General features: G+C 44.9%; 1 protein-coding gene across 2 annotated transcripts; it reads left to right on the top strand.

Moving 5' to 3' along the window:
- The first annotated feature begins 861 nt into the window (after positions 1-861).
- NRSN1 (neurensin 1) lies at positions 862-21,364 on the top strand. 2 transcript variants are annotated; one of them, XM_011230493.3, is made up of 5 exons: positions 863-1,065; positions 2,813-2,888; positions 10,055-10,137; positions 10,496-10,696; positions 19,823-21,364. In XM_011230493.3, the coding sequence occupies exons 4-5, from the start codon at positions 10,505-10,507 to the stop codon at positions 20,219-20,221; spliced, it is 591 nt and encodes a 196-aa protein (XP_011228795.1). In that variant the 5' UTR covers positions 863-1,065; positions 2,813-2,888; positions 10,055-10,137; positions 10,496-10,504; the 3' UTR covers positions 20,222-21,364. The 2 variants fall into 2 exon arrangements, with proteins under 2 accessions (XP_019659924.1, XP_011228795.1); XM_019804365.2 differs by lacking the exon at positions 10,055-10,137 and having other exon boundaries at positions 862-1,065.
- Positions 21,365-26,256: the final 4,892 nt, after the last annotated feature.

Genomic DNA, 26,256 nt, shown 5'->3' with positions numbered 1-26,256 from the left:
CACACACAGAGCTGATGTGAGGATTTAATATGCTTATAATTAATATATACATAATGTGCCTAAAACAACGCCTGCCTAGCACATAGTAAGCACTAGGTAAACTGAGGTTTTGTTATTCTGTGTGTAGAATGGCTGGGCATACATTAACTATTTTAGCAATCATTTCCATTAAATGCCACTTACCAGTGGTCTGCAGAGTCTCCCGAAGCAGGGGTCACTGTATTTACATGCTAACCTGCCCACACCTACACACATTTTCTGAGATTTTTCACAGGTAATTTCTAGTGTGTTCTTGCTTTCACGCATCTGTGTGTGTTTTTTCTTGAATATCATCACAGAATTCACACTCTTCATCGTTCTTCCGTCTCGCCCATGGGGAGTCCCTGCCGTTGGGTTCAGGGGCGAGGTGAGGGGCTCAAAGTGCCTGGTGGTGCAAAAGCGAGAAAGTTCTTTCAGCAGGGCCGCGCTCTGCCAGCCTAGCGGAGCTCCTCACCTCGCGTGTCTCATCAAGGACAAAACTCAGGGTCCAGAGAGGCCTCTGCATACCCCAAATGTATCTCAAACGGGGTGGTGGTGCAAGAAGCACACCTCAGGTCGGCCTGCCTTCTCCACTTAGAAACACCGTGTGGTGTACCTGCTGTGCCAGACCCCACGCTGGGCAGGACAAGAGACCAGGACTGCAGAAGCGCAGAGCTGGCGCCCAGCCGCTGCGGCGCTCCCCCAGGACACAGCGACCCGCCACACGGACCGCCAGCCGCCTGCTCCCTCTCCCCCCACCCCTACTCCGACCAGCTGGGCCAGGCAGGACCGGGTCGGCGCACGCGCCCGGCAGGGCCCCGCCCACGCGCCCCGAGCGCGCCCCGCAGACGCACGTGGCCCTTCCGGCGGCCGCCCGCAGCTGCGCGGGCCTCAGGCGCGCGGGCCGCCCAGCTGTCAATCACGCGCGGGCTGAGCTCCGCACGGCGGGAGCGGCGGCGGCGGCAACGGCGACGATGGGACCCCGGCGAGAGATCTGCGGCTAGCTGGCTGCACTTGCTCCACGGGTCAGGGGATCGGAGGGGGCAGGTAAAGCCATGCGGAGCCCAGGGGAGGTTTTCTGTCCTTCATTTGTCTTACCCCACTTCTCCCTCTCTCCCTTCCTCTCTCCTTCCTCTCTCCTCACGCACACATATTCATGTTCTGTTTTTCTGTGCCTGTCACACACACACACACGCTCCCCTTACTCATTCACGTTTATAAAATGTGCACAAATCTCTCCAAAGATCATGCATATTAAAATCCGCGAACACATCCAAATTAGGGGTAGCTAACTCCATGCTTTGGTGGTTTGTGGTTTGTGTTACGTAAGAATTGGGGAGGTATACAGGGAAAACTTAAGAGTTTCTTTCCCGGGAGACAAGAAAAGTTATGTATTAGGTTAAGAGTCAAATATATGTATTTGGAGTTTACAAAGCTGGTTTGATTTGTTTTCCAAGCTGAATTTAACCCCCACTTGCCCTCCCCATTCCTTTGCCATATTCAAAGATATGTGAGTGCTTTGTTATAATCTCAGGACCTACTTCTTTGCGTTGTTAGAAAGAGGCGTTGGGTGGGGGTCAGAGCAAAGCTGATGACCTCAAAGAAAACAGAGCTGGAGTTCAACAGCTGGTGTTTACTTAATTGGTTCCTGGCTCTGTAGCAGAAATGTTTTCAGCACGTTGGAGAGATCCCCAGGCTCCAGACCAGGCCAGCCTTTGGTGAAGGGCGTCTGTGGAGTCATTTCCTTCAGAGAAAAGGGGCAAGGAGACAGACAAAGAGAAGGGACATTTAATTCAGAGAGAGGCACAGATGGGGGAGGGGAGTAGACTTGGTTTTTTTGTTTTTGGGGGGTTTTTTGCTTATCCAGATCCAGGATCCTAATATAATTTGCTTTTTCCCCCCAAATCTGCTCACATACCGCCTGCAAAATAAAATGTTAGGGGAAGGAAATGAGTCTTGAAGAAGGTTTGACTATGGCTCATACAGACTGAAACTGGAAAATACTGAAAACAGTCTGTTAGGCCTCAACTAGACTTGCTCACTTCAAGTCTTTCAGGTTCTCTTCCAAATGCATAGGGAACTGCTCATCAGCAAGAATTTTTGGTGACCTCTTGAAAAATAATGCCCAGCTATTATTTTATTTCACATGACTAGAGTAATGTAGGAAGCCAGCAGCTCTATAGCTGGCAGTAACGTTTTAATTAAATCTTGCATGGGCACCTGCTTTTCTTAGGCGGAGGGAAAGTGAAGTGATCATGATAGGAAGAAATGGATATAGGAGTAAAAAATCAACCCAATGAGTAAATCATGTAAAGAACCTTAATAAGTCTAAAATGCATGTTAATGGATCAGAAAATACAATGGCTATAAGATTAATTTATTTTACAATATAATGGAACAGGAACCAAATAGATCAATTCTGGAGTATCTAGGGAGCAAATAAACTTTTTATTTAGAATTTTTAAAATACAAATGTATTAGTCTAGTTGTATTACTGACTATGCAGAGTATAATTATATCAAAATAAAAATCGCGTTCGCATAGTGTGTTATAGTTTACAAAGCCCATTCATTTATGTTGTCTCACTTACCCTATAAAGTCTGAGAGTGCATTAAAAAGCTATGAAATATGTATACTTGTGTTAAAAGCCAATAACTCCCTGCTCTTCAACAAGAAGTCCTTTGTCAGTGTTTTTGTCAACATTAAAATGACTCTTTACAAGTCATAAAATGGCTTATGAAGTTTGGATTTTTATCCGTATCATAATCTGCAGAGATTTTTTTTTCTTAAATAGGTTTGAAGGATGATGTGCCATTAAAAAGAAAGGCCAAAGACTAAACAAGGAGAAGACAAAGAGGAAGACTTCAAAGGTAAGCCTCCAACCTTGTCACAAGCAAATTCATAAGCACCTGTGGTTTACATGTAGATGAAGAAGGGGTTTAAAGAGAATATATTGGTCCTTTTTCTCTTCTCATTTTGATTATGGACTTTGTATACCTTACTTACAAACATATCTTGAAGAAGTAATATGGTAATTACATATCATTATTCCTCTTTTAAAAATTATCAAAGTGGGGGCGCCTGGGTGGCTCAGTTAGTGAAGCATCTGCCTTCGGCTCAGGCCATGATCTCAGGGTCCTGGGATCGAGTCTCACATCAGGCTCCCTGCTCAGTGGGGAGTCTGCTTCTCCCTCTTCTTCTGCCCCTCTGCCCTGCTTGTGCTCCATCTCTCTCTCTCTCTCTCTCTCTCTCTCTATCTGAAATAATAAAATCTTTAAAAAAAAAAAAACTATAGAAGTGGGGGCACCTGGGTGGTGCAGCTGGTTAAGTGGCCGACTCTTGGTTTTAGCTCAGGTCATGATCTCAGGGTCATGAGATCGAGCCCTGAGTTCATCTCCATGCTTGGCATGGAGGTGTGGAGTCTGCTTGAGATTCTCTCCTTCTCCCTCTGCCCCTTCTGCTCGTGCTCTCTCTCTCTCTCTCAGTCTCTCTTCCTAAAACAAACAAATACATCTGTAAAAAAATTCTAAAAGTCAGTAGGCACTGACTTAGAAGGTATTAAAAAGCTCATAATATAGAGTCACAATCTCTACCACTGTTCCAAGAAAATAAAATACCTCTGCAATGATCTTTTGGAAGAAACACATTTTCACATTTTAAGGTCATGCTTATACAACTCTAGAATGCCTGATTTAAAAATGAAAGAGCTGTTAGCAGGCTTTCATGCCTTCCTGCATCCACGCTGAGACTGAGTCCTTTAAGCAAATTGACCTTTTAGTTTGGTGTTGGATAAATGGTGTAAAGCACTTCTGTGCCTATACCCTGCAGCACCGGCTCTGTGGAAAAGTGGCTCTAATGGGGACTTCACTCTCATTATCTCAGAGGGATTTTATGGGAGAGAAAGGCAATATGAAAAAATCGAATGATATTTCAAAGAGAATAAATAGAACAGGGCCTGTGCCTGGCCTCACAACTGACTCACACATGGAGCCATGGGAAAACACTAATCTTTTTTGTGCCTCAATTTTCTGCCTCTCTTCTCTCAAGGAGACCATGAAGACAAATAATACAGAGTCTGTGATGTTCTTGGAGTTTCATGAGGCATAAAGACTTATTTCTGTTTTCATGGCTATGAACGTTTTTTAAGTAAAATAAAAAGTAATTGCATTTATTTGACTGAGAGTCAGATTCCCAACAAATTGATACTATAGCATATTGGTACATGTTGAGATCATAACAGTACCTATATGGGTTTACTGCTGAAAGAGGAATTGTTCATGGAGAGAGGGAAGGAAAAATAAAATAAGATGAAATCAGAGAGGAAGACAAACCAGAAGAGATTCTTAACTGTAGGAAACAGACTGAGGGTTGCTGGAGGGGAGAGTGGGGAGGTGGGGTAACTGGGTGATGGGCATTAAGGAGAGCACGTGATGTAATGAGCACTGGGTGTTATAGGCAACTGATGAATCACTAAACTCTACCCCTGAAACAAATAATACACTATACGCTAACTAAATTGAATTTAAAGAAAAAAATTTTTTAAAAAGAGGAGTTATCCAAGGGATTCTCAGCATTTTCACTTCCTTCAGCTACAAATACCTGGGTTTTTTTGGTTTACTTATTTACTTATTTTTATTTGAGAGAGTTGCATGCAAGTGTGGGGGGAGGAGCAGAGAGAGAATCTCAAGCAGACTCCGTGCTGAGCATGGAGCCTGACACGAGGCCTGATCACAAGACACTGAGATCGTGACCTGAGCCGAAATCAAGAGTCAGACACTCAGTCGACTGAGCCACCCAGGTGCCCCAGCGAGCATCTGTTTTTGGTGCCGGTTTTGTTGCCCGTCTTGCCTCAGCAGTGCTTCTCCTAATCTCACTACCCACTGAGAGCACACTGTGCCCTGCTCACCTGTACATTCTCACATAATCGGGGACAAAACTAGTGCGGTCAAAACAAGGAAGGAAGGGAGGAATGAAAAAGGAAGGACAGCTCAGACCATCATCCACACCAACCCATGTATAGCTTTGTGCCAAGAAGTTTCGAGGTGCTTGTCACCGGGACAGGAAGAGCCCCTGCCCTCAGGAAGCTTACAGTCCATCACACACATGGTCTGTTGAACCATGAACAAATAAACCACATAAGGGGGCATCAGATGGTAACAAGCACTATAAAAAGAAACAAACTTGGACAAGAGAACAGAGAGGGATAGAGGGCTGACACAGAACAGGCTAATTGTAGGAAGTCTCTCTGGAGAGTTTGGAAAGGGAGTTAAGGCATGACTTTCTCCTCCTGGGGTCTCTGGGACATGACAGGCGTGCTGTGCGGCCAAGAGTTGAATATCCATCTAAATGTATAACCATGCATGCAGTTGAGATAGAGACCATAGATGGATTATAAAAAGAAGAAAACCATGCACAGATCCTCACTAATTAGCACCTAGAATGTCCTTCGGGGAGAGTGAAAATAACTCCCTCTTCATAGATGACCAAACAGCCAGATGCTACTGTTGCTGGCGCTCCATCATGATGACCATGCTTGCAGTGAGGACGCAGCATCAAACAGGAACTAGGCTGTTTATAAAAGGAATACTCACGTGGACTCATTTAAGTACAATACTGGAAAATATTTTCGCTCACTGCCCCACCCCCCCATTCATGCATTCCCTGGGATGTTAAGGCTTTCCCTAAAGAAAAGCCATCTCTAGAACCATCACTTAACAAGAGTCACAGATAGAACATTACCGTTTGTGCAGCTGCTACTATAGCTATAGTTGTTCCAATACAAACATGAGATTTCTCATGAAACCTTGCTCACTAAGTAAATGCTGAGCCAAGCTGAAGAGCCTTTGTACATACCTTCCGTTTCTTCTCAGCCCTAGTTTATTTCATAATAATTGTCCAGCTTTTAAAAGGGACTTTATGAAGTGACATCATGTATCCTCTTTATGATACTGGAGGTGTCAATCCAAGAAGTAGATTCTAAATAACTGTAACATTTTCTATATTGGGATGAAAAGTTACTGGCTTCACTATGAGGAATTATAACTCTGTTGCATTTTTGTAGGTGCAAAATTCTCACTGTAACCTGTTATATTTTAAAACTCCTTTCTAGTGATCGTTCTCCTCTAAGAACGAATCCAATCCGTTATACAGCTGGAAAGATGTATGAAACCTCTAAGGTCCCAGAAACTACAAGCATACCTCATTTTATTACACTTCACTTTACTGTGCATTGCAGATAATGTATTTTTTACAAATCGAAGGTTTGTGGCGACCCTGCCTCAAACAAGTCTATCAAGCACCCTTCTCCCAATAGCATTTGTTTACTTCATGTCTCTGTGTCACATTTTGGTAATTTCTGCAATATTTCAAACTTTTTCATTATTGCTGTATTTGCTACAGCGATCTGTGATCAGTGATCTTTGATGTTATAATAGAGATGGTTTTGGGGGCACCAGGAACTATGCCCATATAGAGACAGCAAACTTAATCAATAAATGCTCTGTGTTTTCTAACTGCTCTACCAACCAGCCGTTCCCCAGTCTCTCTCCCTCTCCTTGGGCCCCCCTGTTCCCTGAGACATAGCAGTATTGAAATTAGGACAATCAATACCTCTACAGTGGCCCTTAGGAGTTCAAGTGAAAGGCAGAGTCAGTTGATGCGACAAACTTAATTGTTGTCTTATTTTAAGAAATTGCCACAGCCACCCCCAACTTTAAGCCACCACCACCTGATCAGTCAGCAGCCGTCAACACCAAGGCAGAGACCCTCCACCAGCAGAAAGATTATGGCTTGCTGCCAGTTCAGATTTTCTAGCAATAAAGAATTTTTCAATTAATAGACATAATGTTATTACACCCTTAGTAGACTACAGTATAGTGTAAAAATAACACTTATAGGCACTGGGAAACCAAAAAGTTCATTTGCCTTGTTTTATCTATTTGCTTTATCGTGGGGGTCTGGAACCAAACCTCAAATTATCTGAGATACACTTATACTCTTTAGGAACATACACAGTCCTGAAGTAAGTTGTGAAACAAACAATACACAACCATTTAGTCTACCTAATACCAAGTAATTGATCTAACTAGTCGTTGATATGTTCTTATAAACCAAAGCTTCACTGTACTATAATGATAAAGCATTGAGGACAATCAGACAATCCGTCCATGAGTGCATGGGGGAAGGTGGGAAATTAGTAAACCCAGTTGTTTATCCAACAAAAATAATTGACTCATTCTATAAATTCATGGCCAAAGACTCCTGGAAAACTATATCTAGAAGGAATTCAAGACTGTCTGGCCCAAGCATCTTATTTTAAGGATGATAAAACCATAGGTTAGGGAGGTGAATGAGTTTACCTGTGATGTCATGACCAATACATTGTCGATCAAGAACTAGGATTAGAACCCATTCCCTGCCCTGTGTGGTTAGCACAGTGCAGGCCATGTCTTGCGCTTTATATCCTGGAGAAGAAAGTAAGGCTTTTTGGGATTCCTTTCCTGGCACAGATCTAGCATCACTAAAAATCTATTCTGACTTCCATCACTCAGGCTCAAAAACATTTGTTTAGGACATTTTCTAGCTCTTTCATGATTTGACCCGTATTTTGTTTAATAACGAAGTTGAACTCCTGAGTCCCACCCTATAACACAGAAACACTCGACCCCATGTGCCGGAAACCAGCTGTGCGGAGAGGGGCTGCACCATGTCACACGTCCAGCTCTGCGTCAGAGCTCCACCCCTGAGTAAGAGGGACATCAGCATTGAAGGAGCATAACTCAGACTGTTGCTATGAGGAATTTCTTTGTGCTCCGGTCCTATCTATTTTTGTCCTTTCTCCATGTCAAAGTCTCTGATGTTTTATAGAAAACCTGGAAATACATATCTGGATGACTTGGTCTGATTATGCAAGTACATGATTCAGTCCATACTCCTGCCTTCATCTGCTCCCTGACTCATGGTGTCACCTTTTAGCAGATGACTTTTCGGTGCCTCAGTTTCTTCAGTGACAAAGCAGAATTAGTAAAATACTAATCCCTTCTCCCCTTGATCAAAATTTTATATCAATAATTACTTTCTTTCTTTTAATTTAAATTCAGTTAGCCAACATAGAGTACATCATTAGTTTCAGACGTAGTGTTCAGTGATTCATCAGTAGCATATAACACCCAGTGCACCTTGATCAAAATTTTATTAGGATATCTTTTTTTAGAAGTGCCTTTAAAATGATTCTACTTACGGGAGCCCCTGGGTGGCTCAGTCAGTTAAGCATCAGCCTTTGATCAGGTCATAATCCCAGGGTCCTGGGATCAAGTCCCAAGTTGGGCTCCCTGCTCAGCGGGGAGTCTGCTTCTCCTTCTCCCTCTGCCCCGTCCCTGTTCGTGATTTCTCTCTCTAATGAATAAATTTAAAAATCTTTAAAAAATAAAATTATTTTACTTCTATAGCATTACTAATAGACCCTTATTAATCATCTTCATCATAAGGTATTAAATTAAAGGTACTGAAGATATCACCCTAACACTTAAAGTATGAAAACTGTGTTAACAAAAGAATTTGATCCATCACACTTTGCTGCTCCAATCAGGCAAAATACATTCTAAAATCTTTATATTTTATGAAATAGTATCCTTCTGAAATGCTTAAAAGTTAAAAAAGAAATTTTCATATTTCCTCCCCTGCTCTCTCTTCCTGGATCATCTCTCCTGGCTGCCGGATCAGAGACAGGGTGAAAGGCCCTGAATGTAATACTGACCAATGGTTAAAAAGATGACAGTATTGGTCACCATTAGTAGCACCAATCTGCATCATTTTTCTAAGATCAGGGCTGTATTTTTTTTTTCTGAATTTGATGACATTTTCTAACCAGAATGCATTTTTGGCTAAGAACACACATTACAAGATAATTTTATGGATTCACTTTGTGGCCATGGGACAGGACAATGCTAACTATCTGTGGCTTCAACTTTGATTTTAGCCCCATAATTCTTTTTTTTTTTTAAGATTTTATTTATTTGTTTGTCAGAATGAGAGAGAGAGAGCAAGAAAGAACACAAGCAGGGGGAGCAGCAGGCAAAGAAAGAAGCAGGCTCCCTGCTGAGCAAGGAGCCCGATGTGGGACTCGATCCCATGACCTGAGGCGAAGGCAGACCCTTAACAGACTGAGCCACCCAGTCATCCCTAACCCATAATTCTTTCCAACTAAACTCAGTGTCCACACAGGGGCACTTGCTGGCAGCTTAGATTAATTTTTCCCTTGTAGATAAACATCACAACATGATTCCCAGATAAGGAATTGGAAAGATTTTATGTCTTCTATTAGCCTGGATTACAAGACAAGTCCTGAGAGAACTCGGTTCAATGGGAAAGTACTCTTCCTCATCGTTCCTTGCTTTGTCATTCTGAGACTGACTATGTCCACACAGTGAAAACCCTCTGGAGGATAACTGGAAAATCTAAAAAAGTATTTCACATTTCCAGCTACATATGTATCTGCCTATATGGAGATAAGAACCAAACACCAAACAAAGAATTACTAAAAATGTCCTTACTGACCAAAATTGCTGTCCCTCAGCAATTCCTTTTTTTTTACATGAATTAATAACCAATGCTTCTCTCTAAAGGTATTGATTAGATCAAATCAAGTAGCAATTTCCATCTTAAGAAGACCGAGTCCCAAACAACCCACCCAGAGCATAGTTTCATTTAACAATTCCCTGGCCTCTTGTGTATAGTAGACACTTCATGCAACATGATGGAAGGCTAGGTCTACCCTCTCCATTATGCTCTACCATCCCACCTGGACAGATGGATTCCCAAATAATGACTGCAATATCTAGTGGTAGAGTCAGTGAGGTGTAAAGGATTGGCCGAGCCATTTCTGATTAATAAAGCATGAAGCGTAAGTTGCCCAGCAGCCTTCAAACACAGTTTCTCTACAACATGACAATTAGCTAAAATGTGAGGGCAAGATCTATGAGATCTGAAAGCAAAATTGCAGACTGCGAAAGAGTAACATCATGTATTTTCCACCAAGGAACAGAGTTAAGCATCCGAGAAGACAATCCAAGACAAATTCCATCTGTATCAAGTGAGAGTACCCGCCTAATTCTTTAACATGTAAGTGTGAAGACTGCTGATTTCTAAGAGATTAAAGATTTCTTGTCAAGACAATGAAAATCTCGGCTTCTCTGTTGCTTTCATTTTTGCATAATTTAAGTGAGCTGTGCCGTTATGTCTCATTTCATTTTTGAAGAACCAGTTTCTAGCCATCGAGGGTTTGGGGGTAATTTTGCATTGAGTCAAAAAGCAGAGCAGCTTATAAGAAAGGCAGGTCTTTAAAAATGTCTTTTCCCTTAAGAAAAGAGCATTGTTCAAATAGACTAACATTACTCAGCCTAGTTCTCACCTTTAATATACCTTTTAATCCTGAAGCCAGAGCTCACGGGGCTGATGTCTGTGGATGTTCTCATTCCAGCTGGGAAGGATGAGTTCTTGCAGCAACATCTGTGGGTCCAAGCAGGCACAGGCTGCTGCTACTGAGGGCACGTACCAGCGCTACGGAGTCCGGTCCTATCTGCATCAGTTTTATGAGGACTGTACCACCTCGATCTGGGAGTATGAGGATGATTTCCAGATCCAGAGATCACCTAATAGGTGGAGCTCAGTATTCTGGAAGGTAAGGAAAGAACACGTGTGTAAGTCAAGAAATGGAAACGTTACTGGACATGGTAAATCCTGTAGCTATGAGGAACTGAGGGGTGTGGTCTTCTCTGTGTGCATCTGTCTTGATGATACTAAGTGCAGTCTTCTTCCCTTAGGAAGAGAATATAGATCTGGGGCTGATGAAAGCCCTTGAATGCAGCACAGTGGTTAATTTGCAGATTAAACATAAATAGGTATAAATGTCATCATTAATTATTATTTTTGCTGCTGTTATTGATGTGCCGCTTAATTCACCAGCTGCAAAGCCACCCATAGGCAAAACATTATGTGCTTCCCGCCTCCCTTATAGGCTTGGTAAGTATCATTTGACAAATTGCGACAATTACTGAAAAGAAATTCATTGGGCATTGAGAGAGTTGATGCTGAGATGTAACTCAATGGTCAGTGTGCAGTCTTGACCTCTACCAGACGTGATCATGAGGCCCTGTGACCTTCAGCTTCTTCACATGAAAGCACCACATTGGACAATGTACTCAGTCATTCAGCATATAGTTAGTGAGCACCTACTCTGTGCTGAGAAGTTGCAATGTGTTAGAAATTAAAGCAATGAAAAGGAAAAGCCCTTGCCCTCTTGGAACTCGCAACCTATCACAGGAAACAGACCATAAGCCAATAAACCACATAATAGAAGGTCAGGTGGTAACAAGTGCTGTGGAGAGAAATGAATCAGGGCAAGACAGTAGGGAGTGATGGAGGCCTGGTATTTAGTATGCTGTTTGTAGACAGCCCTTCAGAGGAGACAACATTTGAGCAAGCACCAGGCTGAGCTGAGGGAGCAGATCATAACATGCATGCCCTTCTGGGCTGGGAAAATAGCAAGCCCAAAGCTCTGAAATGGGAACCAGTTTCGTGTGCTTGAAAAACAGCAAAAGTTCCCGTCTGGCTGGAGTGGAATGAGAGGAGAAAAAGGACAGGGGATGGACCCAGTGAAATAACAGGACACAAGATGATTTGTGTAACACCTTGTAGATGATGATAAGGGCACTGGCTTTTACCTTGAGAGACATGGGAAGCCACTTGAGCATTTTAAGCGAAGGAGTGACATGATCTGACTAATATTTCAACAGGATCGTGCTGGCTACAGTATGGAAAATAGATTATGGGAGGACAGGAGTAGAGGCAGCCAGATCATTCGGGAGGCTCCGAAAGCACGCAGGCAAGAGGTGATGATGGCTTGGATTAGGGTGGCGTTGGTAGACATGGTGAGAAGTAGTCTGATTTAGCGTAACGTTTGAAGACCAAGCTGTCAGGACATGCTGATGGAGTAGACATGAGAGAAAGAAGAGCCAAGCATGCCTCTAAGGCTTGCAGCCTGGGCCATTTTCTGAATGATGTTCTAATTTTCTGGGATGGGAAATACTGGGAAAGCAGTGGGAATGGTGGGGAACCAAGAGTTTGAGTTTGGCCATGATATGCTGGAGATGCCTATCAGACATGTGAGTGGGGATCTCTAGTGGTAATTTATTTTTTTTCTTTTTTCTTTTTTAAAGATTTTATTTATTTATTCGACAGAGAGATAGAGACAGCCAGTGAGAGAGGGAACACAAGCAGGGGGAGTGGGAGAGGAAGAAACAGGCTCATAGCGGAGGAGCCTGATGTGGGGCTTGATCCCACAACAGCGGGATCACGCCCTGAGCCGAAGGCAGACGCTTAACCGCTGTGCCACCCAGGCGCCCCTCTGGTGGTAATTTAAACACAGCTCATGGATTGGGAGTCCCTGTATATATTCAGAATATATAAGAGGCGACAAGCTAGATAAAAATGACCGAGGAAGAGAGTATGGACATAGAAGAGAAGAGGGCATCAGCATGTCCGAACATTTAGAGATCAAGAAAAGGGTGAAGATTTAGGGAGAGAGGCTGAGAAGGTACAGCCTTAGGTGGGGCCTCAGGTCCCCTCCAGCTCGGGGATCTCAATCATCCCCAACCTTCTCCCAAAAGATCACAGAATGTTTTACATTGATGTTGACATAAACTTGCAACTTATTGGCAATATAGTTTAACAAGAGGCAATGTCGCATAAAGCTTATAAGCACGGACTCCATCCTCAGATTACACGGGTTCAAACCTCAGCTCTTCCATTTAGTAGCACTGTACCTTTGGGCAAGTTAATTGACCTTAGTGGGCCCCAGTGGTGATGCTTATTGTACCTACCAGGTTAAGTTGTGAGAATTAAGTAAGATGTCTCATATGCATTCAAGCATTCAGTGTATTAACTCCTATCAGAGGTCCTATGGAACATTGAATCCTGGAGTAGAAAGAAAATTTGAAATCTAGTTAATAAATAAAGTACTGGGCAACACAGTTGTTAACATGGATTACCCAAGACCTGCGTTAATTCAGTATCTTACAAGTGTCATGGACTCTGTATTAGAAGTGATCAAGCCAGCATCCTTGCCCTGTAGAAATGTCATCTCTGATGAATCCTTACTGGCCTGGACCGATGAAATACATAGCCAGGCTTGGCACATCTTGTATTTACCCAGTTAAGTGGGTGGTTGCTTCCCTATGTGTCAAAAAACAAATATTTGCCTGACAGATCCGTCGTGCCAAGAGCCTGAAATGCCACTGTCATACAGAACATTGAAAGCATTCGCATGGTTCCAAGGCACTACCAGTTCGAGATTTGAGAAGCTCTAAATCCATCAAGTAATACATAGGTATGGATTTAAAATAAAGAACTCACAGTAAATTACCAACCCCAGAATTCAGATTTCAGAATTCTCTCTTCTATTTTACATAAACAAGATTCAGAGTATTTGTTCCCCATTGTGCCGGACCTACTTCAGAGACGAAAAACAGGCAAAAGTCCATGGCATGGCCTCAGGGAGATTATATTCCAGGAAAATCCAAATCCTAGACTCAGATCCTAATCACAAAACATGACACTGGCATTCAGAAGCTTAGAGTCAACCTGAATCACCAAGAATTCACTGTCTTACAGACCTCCCCTCTACTAAGGGAACAAACTAACTGTTCCGTTTTCTTCTAGGAAGGACAAGTGAATCCACTCCAGTGGGTTTTATGAAATGCTTTGTATCAGTACGGAGAAAGGCAATGATTGTGCACATGTTTCTAATTATGATTCTTTTTCGTGATTTTTTTTCTTTCATTTCAAACTGCATCTGTAGGTGGTTCAAGTTATGGGCTTCCCCTTTCCCCATTCCCAGTAAAGTGGTGCTGAGGGATTGCTGGTCTCTTGCTAGAGGCTAGGACAGTGCCACTGAGCTGGTTCCTTAGCAGCCGAAAGCTTGGAGGGGCTTAATGAGAATGGAGATGGGAATCTAATGAGCTTGAGTTAGAATCTTTGCCCTGTCATGTGGAGTCATGTAGCCTGTGTCTCACAATGCTAGTCATTATTTTTTTCTACAAATGTTTATGTGTCCACTATGTGCACAGTTATGTGGTAGGCTCTGGGATTCATTTGTGAATAAGATGCTGTTCTTCACCTGTGAATTAGATACAACCTTGACCTGAAGGGGTTCGCAGACAAAGAAGAAGGGCAGACATGTCCACAGACACTTACAATCCAGCATGATAAACAGTACCCTAAAATAGTCCCAGTACGTACTGGGAGCATGGGGTCTGAGGGCAGCGAGGGTCTGATGCAGCTTGGGCAAGGAGTGGCTCCCCGGAGAGAGCATCTGTGAACAAGCAGGAGCTGGGCATCCCAGTAGGAAGAAATGTGTTGCGAAAGCTGAGTCATGAGAGATGATGGCACATTCAGGAGATGGCCAACAGCTCCGTACGGCTGGGGTAAGAGGGGAAGTTGGAGGAGAGGGGGCGAGAGATGAGTGGGGGAATGTATATAAGAGCTGGATCACAGAAGACTTTGAAAGGCTTTGAAATCGGAAATTTCTCCAGAACCTTCCAGCGTGAGTACAGCGAAGGGGCAAGATAATTAACACAGGCTTTCTAGGGGGGAGGTTGTCTCTTAGTCAGGTGTAAACACACACACACACACACACACACACACACACACACACACACACATACATACATGCACACGTAGGATTACACACAATCTCTGTGCCTCACAGGCTCTACCCCGGGGCTGCCTCAGCCACACTCCTTTATCCCAGCGTCTACGACTACTGCCACCTGCAAAGGTCTCTGTGATGGGCTCCCACCGACCCCCTGGCACCCACTGCCCTGCCCAGGAACCAAAGTGGCTGTGGTAGGACTTTTCTTCTTAGTCTTGCACTTGACCTTGACGAAAGCTGTTGCCACCTGATTGTGTAGCAAATCAGCTCAGTAAGGCAAGTATAAACTAAGGGGAGCGATCTCCTTACTCCGTTCATGCTTTCCTCACCTCAGGGTCACCCTCCTAACCTTCTCCTCAGCCCATACTAGAAACCTCTCAGCGTTCCCACAGCAATATGCAGGTATGACGTAAGACTGCTTCCTCCATAGCCTCACTGAACGGGAGAGACTCTGGCCCCTCTCTTTTCCCCAAGACCCTCCTCCTAACTGTCCTGATCTCTAGTTTCCCCCTGAGCTAAGTCGGAGTTTATACTTCTGTCTTAGACTTCTCTTCAAAGTGTTGCTAGAGGCTACAGAGCCGGTTGTATACTAGAAATGAGAGGAGCTCAGTGAAAGGGTGGATGGCAGGAACACAGAGAAAGTAGGAAGGAAGGAACAAAGGGAAGGGAGGAGGAAGAGAGGAAAGAAAGAAGGAAGGAGTACCATTTTTAATATTTGGCGTTTGAGGAGCCTTTGGGACATTTTCATGTAGATCTTCCCATTGGCTGTCAGAAATACGGGGCTAGAGCCCAGGAAGGAAATCCTGGCTGGAGATGGAGATTGGAAGTCATTGGCATATAGGTGGGAGTTGAAACTGCAGCCACACATTCAACCCTAGAGAGATCATCTTGAACAAGAGATGTGAGTCAAGGGGGAACCCTGGGGAACACCATTAATTTAAGAACATCTGGTGAAACAGGCTGAGAGTGCGTTGTTAAAGATGCAGATGTAAAAACAGGAGAAAGTCTTGTCAGGGACAACAATAGGTGAAGGTTTTTAAGAAGACAAAATTGCTTAACATCACTGACTGCAGAATATTCGAATGAGGTCACATTGGATTGGACAATTAGGAGGGCTTTAGTGACCTCAGAGAAACCAACTTCAGTGAAATCGTGGGACTCAGCTTGAATATCAAGGGTTGGATGAGTTCAAGCAGTAGCCTGAGAGAGACACGGGGCTCTGGAATCGCTTTCGAAACAACTGAATGTGTTCCCTCGCAGGAGGGACTGAGCCTCCATCAGGTAGGACACTGAGCGCCGAGCGCGGAGCACCAGGTATCCTGCCTGGAGGGCGTGGGCCTGCGTCCCAGCCGGACATCGGTGGTTGCTCCACAAAGCTCAGTGTCCTATAGGCAGGTCAGGCCAGAGGAGTTGTCTCTGCTGTCACTGCTGGCAGGGGACACCAACCAGAGCCCTGGCCCTGCTCAGGAGAGGTCAGAATGGCTCTTGGGGCTGAGGAAGAAGACGGGCCAGACTTCCGCCTTCTTGTGCTTCCCCTGAGTGCTACCTCGAAGCCAGATGGCTCCTTTCACCTTCAGCCCCCTCAGCTCCCCACCGTCCTTCCTGCCACACTGGTTCTCGCTTCCAGCGGTCATTACCACGTCCTCCGCCAGGACAGCTGCGCAGCTCCTGCTGCCAGCCCTGCTGTTTTGGAGCGAACGGAGGTATGCTCAGACCTCATCAGCTCACACAGAGATGACAACGGTGATGTCGGTCCAAGTCACAGCAGGGTTTCTGGAATCCGGCTTCTGCTCCCTATCCAAGTCCCCTTTCCAGCAGCAGACGCTGGATTCTCACGCATCCTCCCCATAGGCGGGAGGGCCGTCAGAAGTCACTGTCCTTGCTGCTGTCTGTAAGGTCTGTCACAGCGGAGAGAGGCCCTTCTCTCTCAGCACTGGGCTGGCCTAGCCACCAGCTGTCCCAGGCTGTTCTGCCAGTTTCCAGGGGGCCCTCACCTCACGGCGTTCCAGCTCTCTGCATGGACCCACACAGGGCTGTTTGCGCTCTCAGACCCTTAAAGACCCCTGTGTTGCATTTTTTAAACTCTATTAAATAGAGCCCCCTTTCTCTTAGACCGAGGGCCACTCCAACTTAGAGCTGTGTCCAGAGACAGTTTTGATGATTCTGTATGGCATCACTCCCAAAATCTTTATTCCTTCCGATTCTCCAAAATGGTACCAGGATTAAGCCAATGCATCCCAACATCCCTTCTCACCTCTGCCCGACTCTCGGTTAAGACACAGCATATTTAGATCCCATGGCTGCCCCTCCACTCCCTCCACTCCCACCACCCCACACTCTCCCAGACACATTGTCACAATGTTTGGGGCCCTTTCTGGGCCCATGTCTTGGAGATCCTCTTCCGACTGGCACGGAGGGCACCTTCTGGATCCTGGAGTTGGCCGTTCGCCACCATCACGCTCCCTCCACAGATGGCAGGCCTCTCTCGGACACTCTGATTCAACAGGGAAAGGGAGCAGGCTCAGGGAGGCCAGCCACTTTCCAGTGCTTGAAGCGAGCAGGAGTTCTGCCATCTGCAAGGCACGGTTTGCCTTTTAGCTTCCGAGTGAGATTCCAAGAGTGGATTTTAATCTCTAAAGCGCTGCTCAGTTGGGGAACAGCCTGCTCTGAGAATCAGTCACTTGGCTCCGTAGTCCGCAGTCTGGCGGGTTCAGTCAGTCAGTTAGGAATACTTACGGAGTGGAAGGCAGGAACAGAAGACACAGAGCCCTGGCCTCAGGGGCTCTCAGAACCTCAGACACTATGATGGGTACATTCTTACCCGTCCTCGGTTTTTGACAGTGAGTGCCGATTCTTGAGGAAGACGGGGATTTAGTGACATATGAAGCATGTCACCATGGATATTTAATTTAGCTTTTGCATTCAGAATTTTCCAATGTGACTCACTTTTTAAGTTACAAATAAGGGTTAGGCTTTGGAAGTGAATTTGCCACTATTTTTAGAAAAATGTAGAAAGCCATCCAAAATGTATTTTACAACCCAACTTTTCCTATAGTACTTAAATCTTATGTAGAAAAGTTTCTGTTCTTTTTGGAAGACGTTATATTGACTCTGTTTCTTCAGTTTCTTTATAATATTACATAATGGAAATTTGTCCCTATATGGTGACTAAAACTCTGTGGTAGTTTAAAAAAATAATAATAGCAGATAATATATTAAACCGTCATTGGTGAGGTATTGTGGGAGAACAGAAGGGAGCATGAGGCTTGGAAGTCACACAGACCTGGGTTAGAGCCCAGTCACGCCACCTGCTAGCTACAAGAACTTGAATTTTGCTTCTTCCACCCCACTCACCTCGGTCTCTTACAGGTGAAATGGGAATAAAAATACCTCCTTTGCATAAGAGACCCCTGAGGATCAAGTGAAACACATATCAAACACTACACCTGGGTCCTCAGAGATACTCAATAATACTAGCTCTCTGATGGATTTGTCAATATGTTTTCCTTCTATTATCCAAGCCTTCTTTATTAGTGTATTACCCTAAAATTTAATAAATAAGTTAAATAAATATGCTTTAAACTCAAAGCTCAAGGTTAAGAAGTGTTGTGCATTTGGTTTTTTCCAACTTTGTGGTGCTAACCAAAAGCAATTAGGAACAGGAGGAAATGAAAAATGTACTTAAAAAATAACTATATTAGCTGTTCTTCAAGTGCTCAGATTGTTATAATGCTGTTGCCGACGTAGCATCATTTCACAAGAGGTGCCTTTCCAAACAGATGTAATAATAGCTGCTTATTACCGTGTATTGCTTCTCCAGACACGGGGATCAGTGCCTTCGAGCCTGGCCTCACTTGGTCCTCACCACAATTCTGATTATCATTTAGCATTTTTATAGATGGGGCAATTAACGATGAAAGTGTTGAAGTAACTTTCCTTAAATGCTTGAAGTACTAGTTGGCAGTGCCAGCTCCCAGGCTTGAAATCTGTCCCTTCCAAACTTCCAAACCACCACATGGTAGACAATCCTCTCCCACTTCAGTGTGTTACATTGAACTTGAACTGGAGCTAACACAGTTTCTCTGCAACTTGCTAGCTGTCACCCATCCTTGGGCCAGTGACCCACCCTCTTTGAGGCGACATTTCCTGACCTGTATACTAGCAATTATGGTTCCTTCCCAGTAACTTAGGGGAAGAGGTGGGTGGTTACGTGGATTGCCAATGTCCTCCATCCAAATCACCAGGAACATACCTGTACATTAGACAAGTCTAGTTGATTCCTCATCAGAGTGGGAGAGGTGACACCAGAGGGTCTCCTGGGGCATTTCAGTAAGAGTGTGAGGAAGGATGTGTTACAGGGCTTTGGGTGGGCAGAGGGTCTGCAGGAGCCAGAGTTCACTCTGGATTGTCAGGGCCAATTCTATGGTTGGGCAATAAGTAAATAATAAATCTTACCCACGGGGAGGGGCAGACTAGGGTAAGACTAAACCTGTAATGGGTGAAGATGTAGCCGATGTTCATATTACTGGGGGTGAAAGGGAGGCTGTGGATAGTGTGTGCTTTGCACAATGACCCTGCTTTTGTCTGTGCTTAGATGGAAATGATGGAGCGGACTTGTTTCGTGTCCCTCCGTGACAGGCGCAGAATGAGCTTGACGGATGTGGACATTCTGTGTCACAGATTACATCCATAGGAGAACAACGTGGCCTCAGTGTGAGTGCCAGGCCAGCTTCTGAGAGTACCAGGACCCAGTGGAGAGAGTGAGGCTAGTTCCCAGGTATCAGGGCTGCTTTGCTCTTCCTCAAAGACTGCAGGAGACAAAGAAAACCAAAAGCAGCTCTGTCAGCTGCAAAGCTTGGACAACCAGAAAGCTCCACGGAAAAATCAGGGCAGTGCTGCCGTGTCTGGTTGGCATTAAAATCAGAAGGGCCTCCTTTCACCTTCTTTTATCATTAGGAAATGATGTAGGCTTCTCATTGCAAATTTGGGGTGCACAGGAATATTAACCGCTCCCAGAAACCAAGTCCCGCTCTGGATGGCTCAGGAGAGCCACAAAGCTGAGCTTACTCTGTCTTGCCTCCCCGTGTCTTTCTCCAGGTCGGACTCATCTCCGGCACGGTCTTCGTGATTCTCGGACTGACTGTTCTGGCAGTGGGCTTTCTGGTGCCCCCCAAAATCGAAGCCTTTGGCGAAGCCGACTTTGTGGTGGTCGACACACACGCCGTGCAGTTTAATGGAGCCCTAGATGCGTGCAAGCTGGCAGGGGCCGTTCTCTTCTGCCTTGGGGGCACATCCATGGCAGGGTGCCTGCTGACCTCGGTGTTCGTGAGAAGCTACTCCAAAGAGGAGAAATTCCTTCAGCAAAAGTTTAAAGAGCGCATCGCAGACATCAAGGCCCACACCCAGCCCATTACAAAAGCCCCGGGCCCCGGGGAAACCAAGATTCCAGTCACTCTGTCCAGGGTTCAAAATGTCCAGCCTGTTTCGGCAACCTGAGATGCCTCCCACCCCAGGCTCCCCTCTCTGATTGCACACAGTGTTCACAAGGAGCGGGGCCAGGTTTGGAGATGATGGGGCTTGGGCATTGGCTGGCCCAGGGTGGGGCTCGGAAGGAGGTAATGCCCATGGAGACCCGTGCATATGCACCGAGCTGCTCCGGGGGGTCCTCTGTGTGCCCTCTGGAGCTCCCCTCTCAAATATCGTGACTCTCTTGTCATTTCCCGCGTTACTGAGAGCACCCAACAGTTTAGACCAGTTGGATGACCAGTGGCTAACGCGGTGTGTTTTATTTTCTAATATCGGTTTCCTGATCTTTCTTGTGTGGTGCTGCTTCGATTCCTGTCTCACTACGTGTAAGATAGTGTCGTGCGTGTTCATAGAAAAATCGAGCTCCTTGATTTTGACCCAAACATTCGTCTTTTAACTCTATCTTCACGAGGTTACTGAGATTGGAAACAGATTTATTGGAGCGTTCTGCCAATCTTTTTTTGGTCTTGTTTTGTTTTCTCCAGGGTTTTCACTTGAAAAGCTAAAATTGCCAATCTTGGGGAAGAAATTAACATTAGGAGTATCTATGCAGTGTCTGAAAGCCAGGGAACGAGATGCCACCACTACCTAGCTGTGTGATCTTGGGGGATTCGTTTAACCTCCCCTGGCCTCAGTTTCCTCATGTATAGGACAGAGATCCTGGACTGTGGTGTCTGAGATTCCTTTTTTGCTGCGTGTCATCGTGTATCCCCCAGGCCATGATTGTGATGTCCCCGGGGCTCTCCGCTCGGTGGGACTGTTTGAGATCTGGACTCCCAGAAAATCTCCGACTCAGCAGCTACTCACCTTTCAATATCCAACCCCAGCAGTTTATACAGCGCTCTCGTGTTTTTATAAAGACAAAAGTAAGCCATCCTCAAATAAGAAACCCATGAGTAGATATTAACCTTAAAAAGGGTTTTCTTCCTCAAATAAGATGTTTTATTCTCCAGCAAGATGCTCATCTCACCCCTATCCACTTTTACTTAATCTGTGGATTTAAACTAGACTAAGGAACACGTGACCTTGGTATTCTCTCAGAAATTGTGCCACCTTCGAGTTCTGTCTCCCTTCTCTTTCTTCTTTCACTGGATAAATAAAATATGTGACCGAGCAGAACTTGAGTTGCACCGTCATTCCTGTGCTGTGGCTCTTTCTCTCCAAGGAGTCTGTTTTCTCTCCAAGGAGCGAGTCTCCATCCTGAGGCTGGATGGGCAAGCTCTCCTGTTTCCCTGGTGAAACGGAAGAACAAAGCAAGCGATTAGTGCTCTCGGCGCATACTGTTTTGCCCGGTCCAGCAGGGAACACAGGGCAGATCGGCATCCTCAACAAGGATCATGGGCCAGATAGGGGAGAAATCATTCCAGTTTCCTCAGGTTCTCACCTTGCCATGGAAATCGCATTTTAATTGTATGCTTTGAAGCCTTACGTTAGCCCCAAGTGTCTGTTCGAGGCAGCATCATTTGAAGCTTTCCATGCTTGCTTCTGCGTTGTATACCAAGGAATCTTGGAGGATGCGACTTGACTTCTAAAAGCCTCCAGAATAAAAAATAATGGTGGCAGGGCTTGGGAACCTTCAGGTACAGGCAGGATAGCAGCCATAAAAAAGCAGCTCTGTTCCCCCAAGGACCTAAAGAAAACCAAAACAGGGAGAGGAAAAGCTGAGAGCAGGTGTGTGAGGGCCCTCCCAGCGCCCTTGGGAGGGACTGTGGGAAAGCAGAGGAAAAGGAAATGCAGTTTGATCTTTGGAAAGAGCAAGGACTACCTGATGAGTAGACAGACAGCAGTGGGATGGCAGGCAGAATGGCCTTACAGCCTTGGTCTCATTCTGCCTGCTCTCCGGGAGCCAGTCCCTCCTCCCTGCTACTGAAATTCCCATAGGTGCATGGAAGTGCATGCCCACCGCCAGGGAGCGAGGCCAGTTAGGCTGTGCCCACACTGCAACTGGAGAAACAGAATGCGTTCAGGCACAGAGATCACACAGGGATAGCGTGCAATTGGCACCAACCCTAGATGATACAGGCCCACCCACGTTGGCACAGGTCCCACAAGCGTTTGGGGAGCTGCAGTGAGGGACCCCTCCTGCCTCCTGGGGCAAGCTCCTGCATCTTACCGTGGCTCTACGTGGTTAGTAAGCTTACCCTCAGATCTTTGCAAAATCTTCCCTTCTATACCTTCCATGCATTGGACCAAATCCTATCATTCGAATTTACCTGCAAGCCTATTCTCGCTTACAAAGGCTCACTCACCACCCCCCGCAGCCCCAGGCTAGGAAGATTTTCATTCAACTATTTCCTGTCCCCTCTGCAGTGTCTCCTGCAGGGACACACGCCTGTGTGTTCTTACTGTTGCTACTTCATCCGTGCCACCTATGAAATGGGGTCCCTACAAGTTTTCAAGTGTGTATAGGTTATAGATCTCCTGACTTACTGTGTGCACGAAACCTCAAACCTGAGAACTGATGGCAGGGGACTGTGTGGCAGCCTCTCCGTGAGCATCGGAGGCCTCCCGGGATCTGATCCAGCTCCTTCCCAGTCTTCTCTGACACTCACCCCAGAGCCCTGCATCCTGGCCACGCACCACCACGCTCCTCTCCCAGCGTGCCTTCACTCATGGGGCTTAACTTGCCAGCCATAACCACCTGCCTCTGCACTGGAGATTGAACTATCATTCGAGGCCCCATGAGGAAGTAATAGCAATAATCATAAGACCTAATACGTACTGAGTAGAAGCATTTTATGTAAGTAATTCATCTGATTCTCACCAAAAAAACCCTGTGAGGTCAGAGCTACTGTCATATGCCCAACTGACGGGAGAGGAAATAGGCAAAGAGAGAACCACTTGCCCGAGAAGAAACCAGATTCAAATCTCAGCCACCTGGCTGCAGAGTCTGCAAGCTCCCTTTTCATCCAATGTGCTCTCTGCCGTGTTTCTTCTCTCCCTCCCTGACCCCTAATTCAGACTCACAGTCTCTTCCTCAATACAGCCAGCAATTTGTACAAACATGTTCTATCACACTTACCTGTCTCTATTATAGTGATTGGTTTACACATCTGTTTCTTCCATTAGCAGCTGGACTATTAGCTGTTTGGGTACAGGGACCACATCTTAATGAGGGTGAACCCTCAAAAGTGCATATGTAAAAGCTATGTGCTACCATTACGTGGTCATTTAAAACAACTATTGCAGCTTTACTTAGAGCCAGGCACTACAGAAAACAAACAGATAATCGATAGGGGCACTAAAATTTCTGCATTCCTAACATGTGAGTGTGTGTGTATGTGTTTGTGTGTGTGTGTGTGTGTGTGTGTGCGCGCGTGTACACGGGATTTCCTGATCAGAACTAAGACCAGAGTATGGACATGGGTGCCTCAAACCAAAGCTGTCCTCAATCTAACATTTGGATTGAGGGAGCCCAGTCTAATGGCTGGCTTGCCATCACGACATCTAAAAGCAAAATCCTTCCGCAGAGGAGCCCTGCCCACTGACATAGAACTAGCAAGCATACTTCTCATTCCCGAGAGAGATGGATGGAAGACCCAGAATGGGCTGGTTGGGAGCAGAGTCACTGTCTCCAACACCCCTAAACTAACCACGTGGTCCTTCATTCTTAAATACGAAAGTACAGTCAGAATCATCAGACACCTGAGGAAAGTCAGCACCTTGAAAGACGATACACAGAGAATAACAGATTCCATGGGAAACAAGTATTTCAGAAACTACAGGAGAACTCTAAAAAAATCTAACTAGTCTTCAAGAAGAAATTGCACCCATAAGACAAAAACAGAATACTATAAAAAAGCAACATCAAATAGTTTTTAAATAACAAATTACTAGGTGAATAATTTGAAAGTCCTTCCCAAAAAGTAAAATCCCCTCTCGTAAAAATTTTAAAAAGAGATAAAAAATAAAAGACACAGAAAGTCCATCAAAGATAAAAAGATAACAGGAGAAAAAAGGAGAAAAATTATCAATAAAATGATAGAAGAAAATTTCTCCTGGCTACAGAATACAGAAATCTTCAGATTGGATGTGTCTGTTGAATATTCAACATTGTGAATGATTAAAGAAAAGAGACACATTTTTGTGAAATTTTAGGACAAAAAAGAAAAAAGCATCCAAGAAGCTTCCAGAGAGAACAAACACATCTACAAAATAATAAAAATCAGAGTGGGAAGAGAAAAGGGCTGTGATTTCAGGCAATAGATGGGAAGGTTACTTTTTAGTCTACAGAAAGATACATTGGCTCTTCTCAAGGAGAAAAAAAGACAAGCAACAGAAACCCCAAAAGACATTTAAATATAGGGACGCCTGGCTGGCTCAGTCAGTGGAGCATGTGACTCCTGATCTCAGAGTCATGAATTCAAGCCCCACATTGGGCCTAGAGCTTTCTTAAAAATAAATAAATAGGGGCGCCTGGGTGGCTCAGTCGTTAAGCATCTGCCTTCAGCTCAGGGCGTGATCCCAGGGTCCTGGGATCGAGCCCCGCATCAGGCTTCTCCACTGGGAGCCTGCTTCTTCCTCTCCCACTCCCCCTGCTTGTGTACCCTCTCTTGGTGGCTGCCTCTGTCAAATAAATAAATAAAATCTTTAAATAAATAAATAAACAAAAGTTTTTTAAAAAGAGAGAGAAATAGAAAGGAAATTTAAAAATATAGTGCACAACGAAATCATGGACCAAATTATTAAGCATGATTCTGGAATCATGGGGAAGAACTGATGAGATTCTAAGACAAGAGAAGCCACGTGAAACCCGGGCTTCCTTTCCACCGGGCACCGTCTATTGCTGCCGGGACAGGAGCTGGGACGTGAGCCCACAGACAGAGGACTGCACCCTCCCCCCTCGACGGGTTCTGCCACAACAAAGTCAAAATAGTGCAAACCGATTACTTATTTTCAACCTTAAGAATCAAACTGTAGACAAACAAAATGCCTAAAACATCATTATAAAACGGACTGCGTATGTGATCAATCTGATGTTGTAGCAATAAAGGGAGAGCTAGCAAGATGTGGAAAGCAGAAGGGAAAGGATAAGGGGAGATATGGGTAAGACAACAGACATCATCATCTGATCGAGTGAGAAATTAAGAGTAACTATCTGAAGGTCAGGGAAAGAAGAAATGGATGTAAAATTAAGAATAAAAAAGAAAAATTTAAAAAACACACACACTCTCTCTCTCTCTCTCAAAAAAAAAAAACCTAATTAATTAAATTTAATTTAAAAAGGGGTGCCTGGGTGGCTCAGTAGGTTAAGCCTATGACTCTTGATTTCAGGTCATGATCTCAGGGTTGTGAGATCGAACCCCACATGGAGCTCATGGTGTGAAGCCTGCTTAGGGTTCTCTCCCCTGCCCCAACCCCCCCACCACCATGCTCACATGCTCTCTCTCTCTCTCTCTCACTCAATCAACCAATAAAAAGAGTTTATGGCTTCAGTTTATAATTTGTCATTATAAAGATAACCCAATGAAAGAACTAAAAATGAAACACAAACATTAGAAAGAAGAGAAGGAATAAAATGAGCTACAGAAAACATAAAGGAAACCCTCATCTTTCCATGATAGGAAATCAGTCAATATGGTCTCAGTTAATAAATCAAGAAATCATAAAGAAGTGTGTTATTTGCAGTTACGGAAGGAGCCCCTAAGATTAGAGCTTCAAACAGGAATTATCATTAAATTATTAAAAAGAGGTCGCCTCTCAGAGAGGCTGCGGGAAGGAGGCCAGAGTGGAGGCAGGACTATTTTTGTTCACACAGGGAAGACCAGGACAGACCGCGTTCCTGTCCCCGGGACCTTGACACAGACTTGAAGCAAATCACTCTTGTGTTAGAGGCTACAAAAAAGGAGCATCCAGGGATCCCGTTTAAACAAAGGGATCTGGGGCGCCTGGGTGGCGCAGCGGTTAAGCGTCTGCCTTCGGCTCAGGGCGTGATCCTGGTGTTATGGGATCGAGCCCCACATCAGGCTCCTCCACTATGAGCCTGCTTCTTCCTCTCCCACTCC

The sequence above is a fragment of the Ailuropoda melanoleuca genome, chromosome 5 (assembly GCF_002007445.2).
Source record: "Ailuropoda melanoleuca isolate Jingjing chromosome 5, ASM200744v2, whole genome shotgun sequence".
In the NCBI taxonomy this organism is placed as follows: domain Eukaryota; kingdom Metazoa; phylum Chordata; class Mammalia; order Carnivora; family Ursidae; genus Ailuropoda; species Ailuropoda melanoleuca.
The sequence above is the reverse complement of the archived record's forward strand: the minus strand, read 5'-3'. Positions and strand labels throughout refer to the sequence as shown.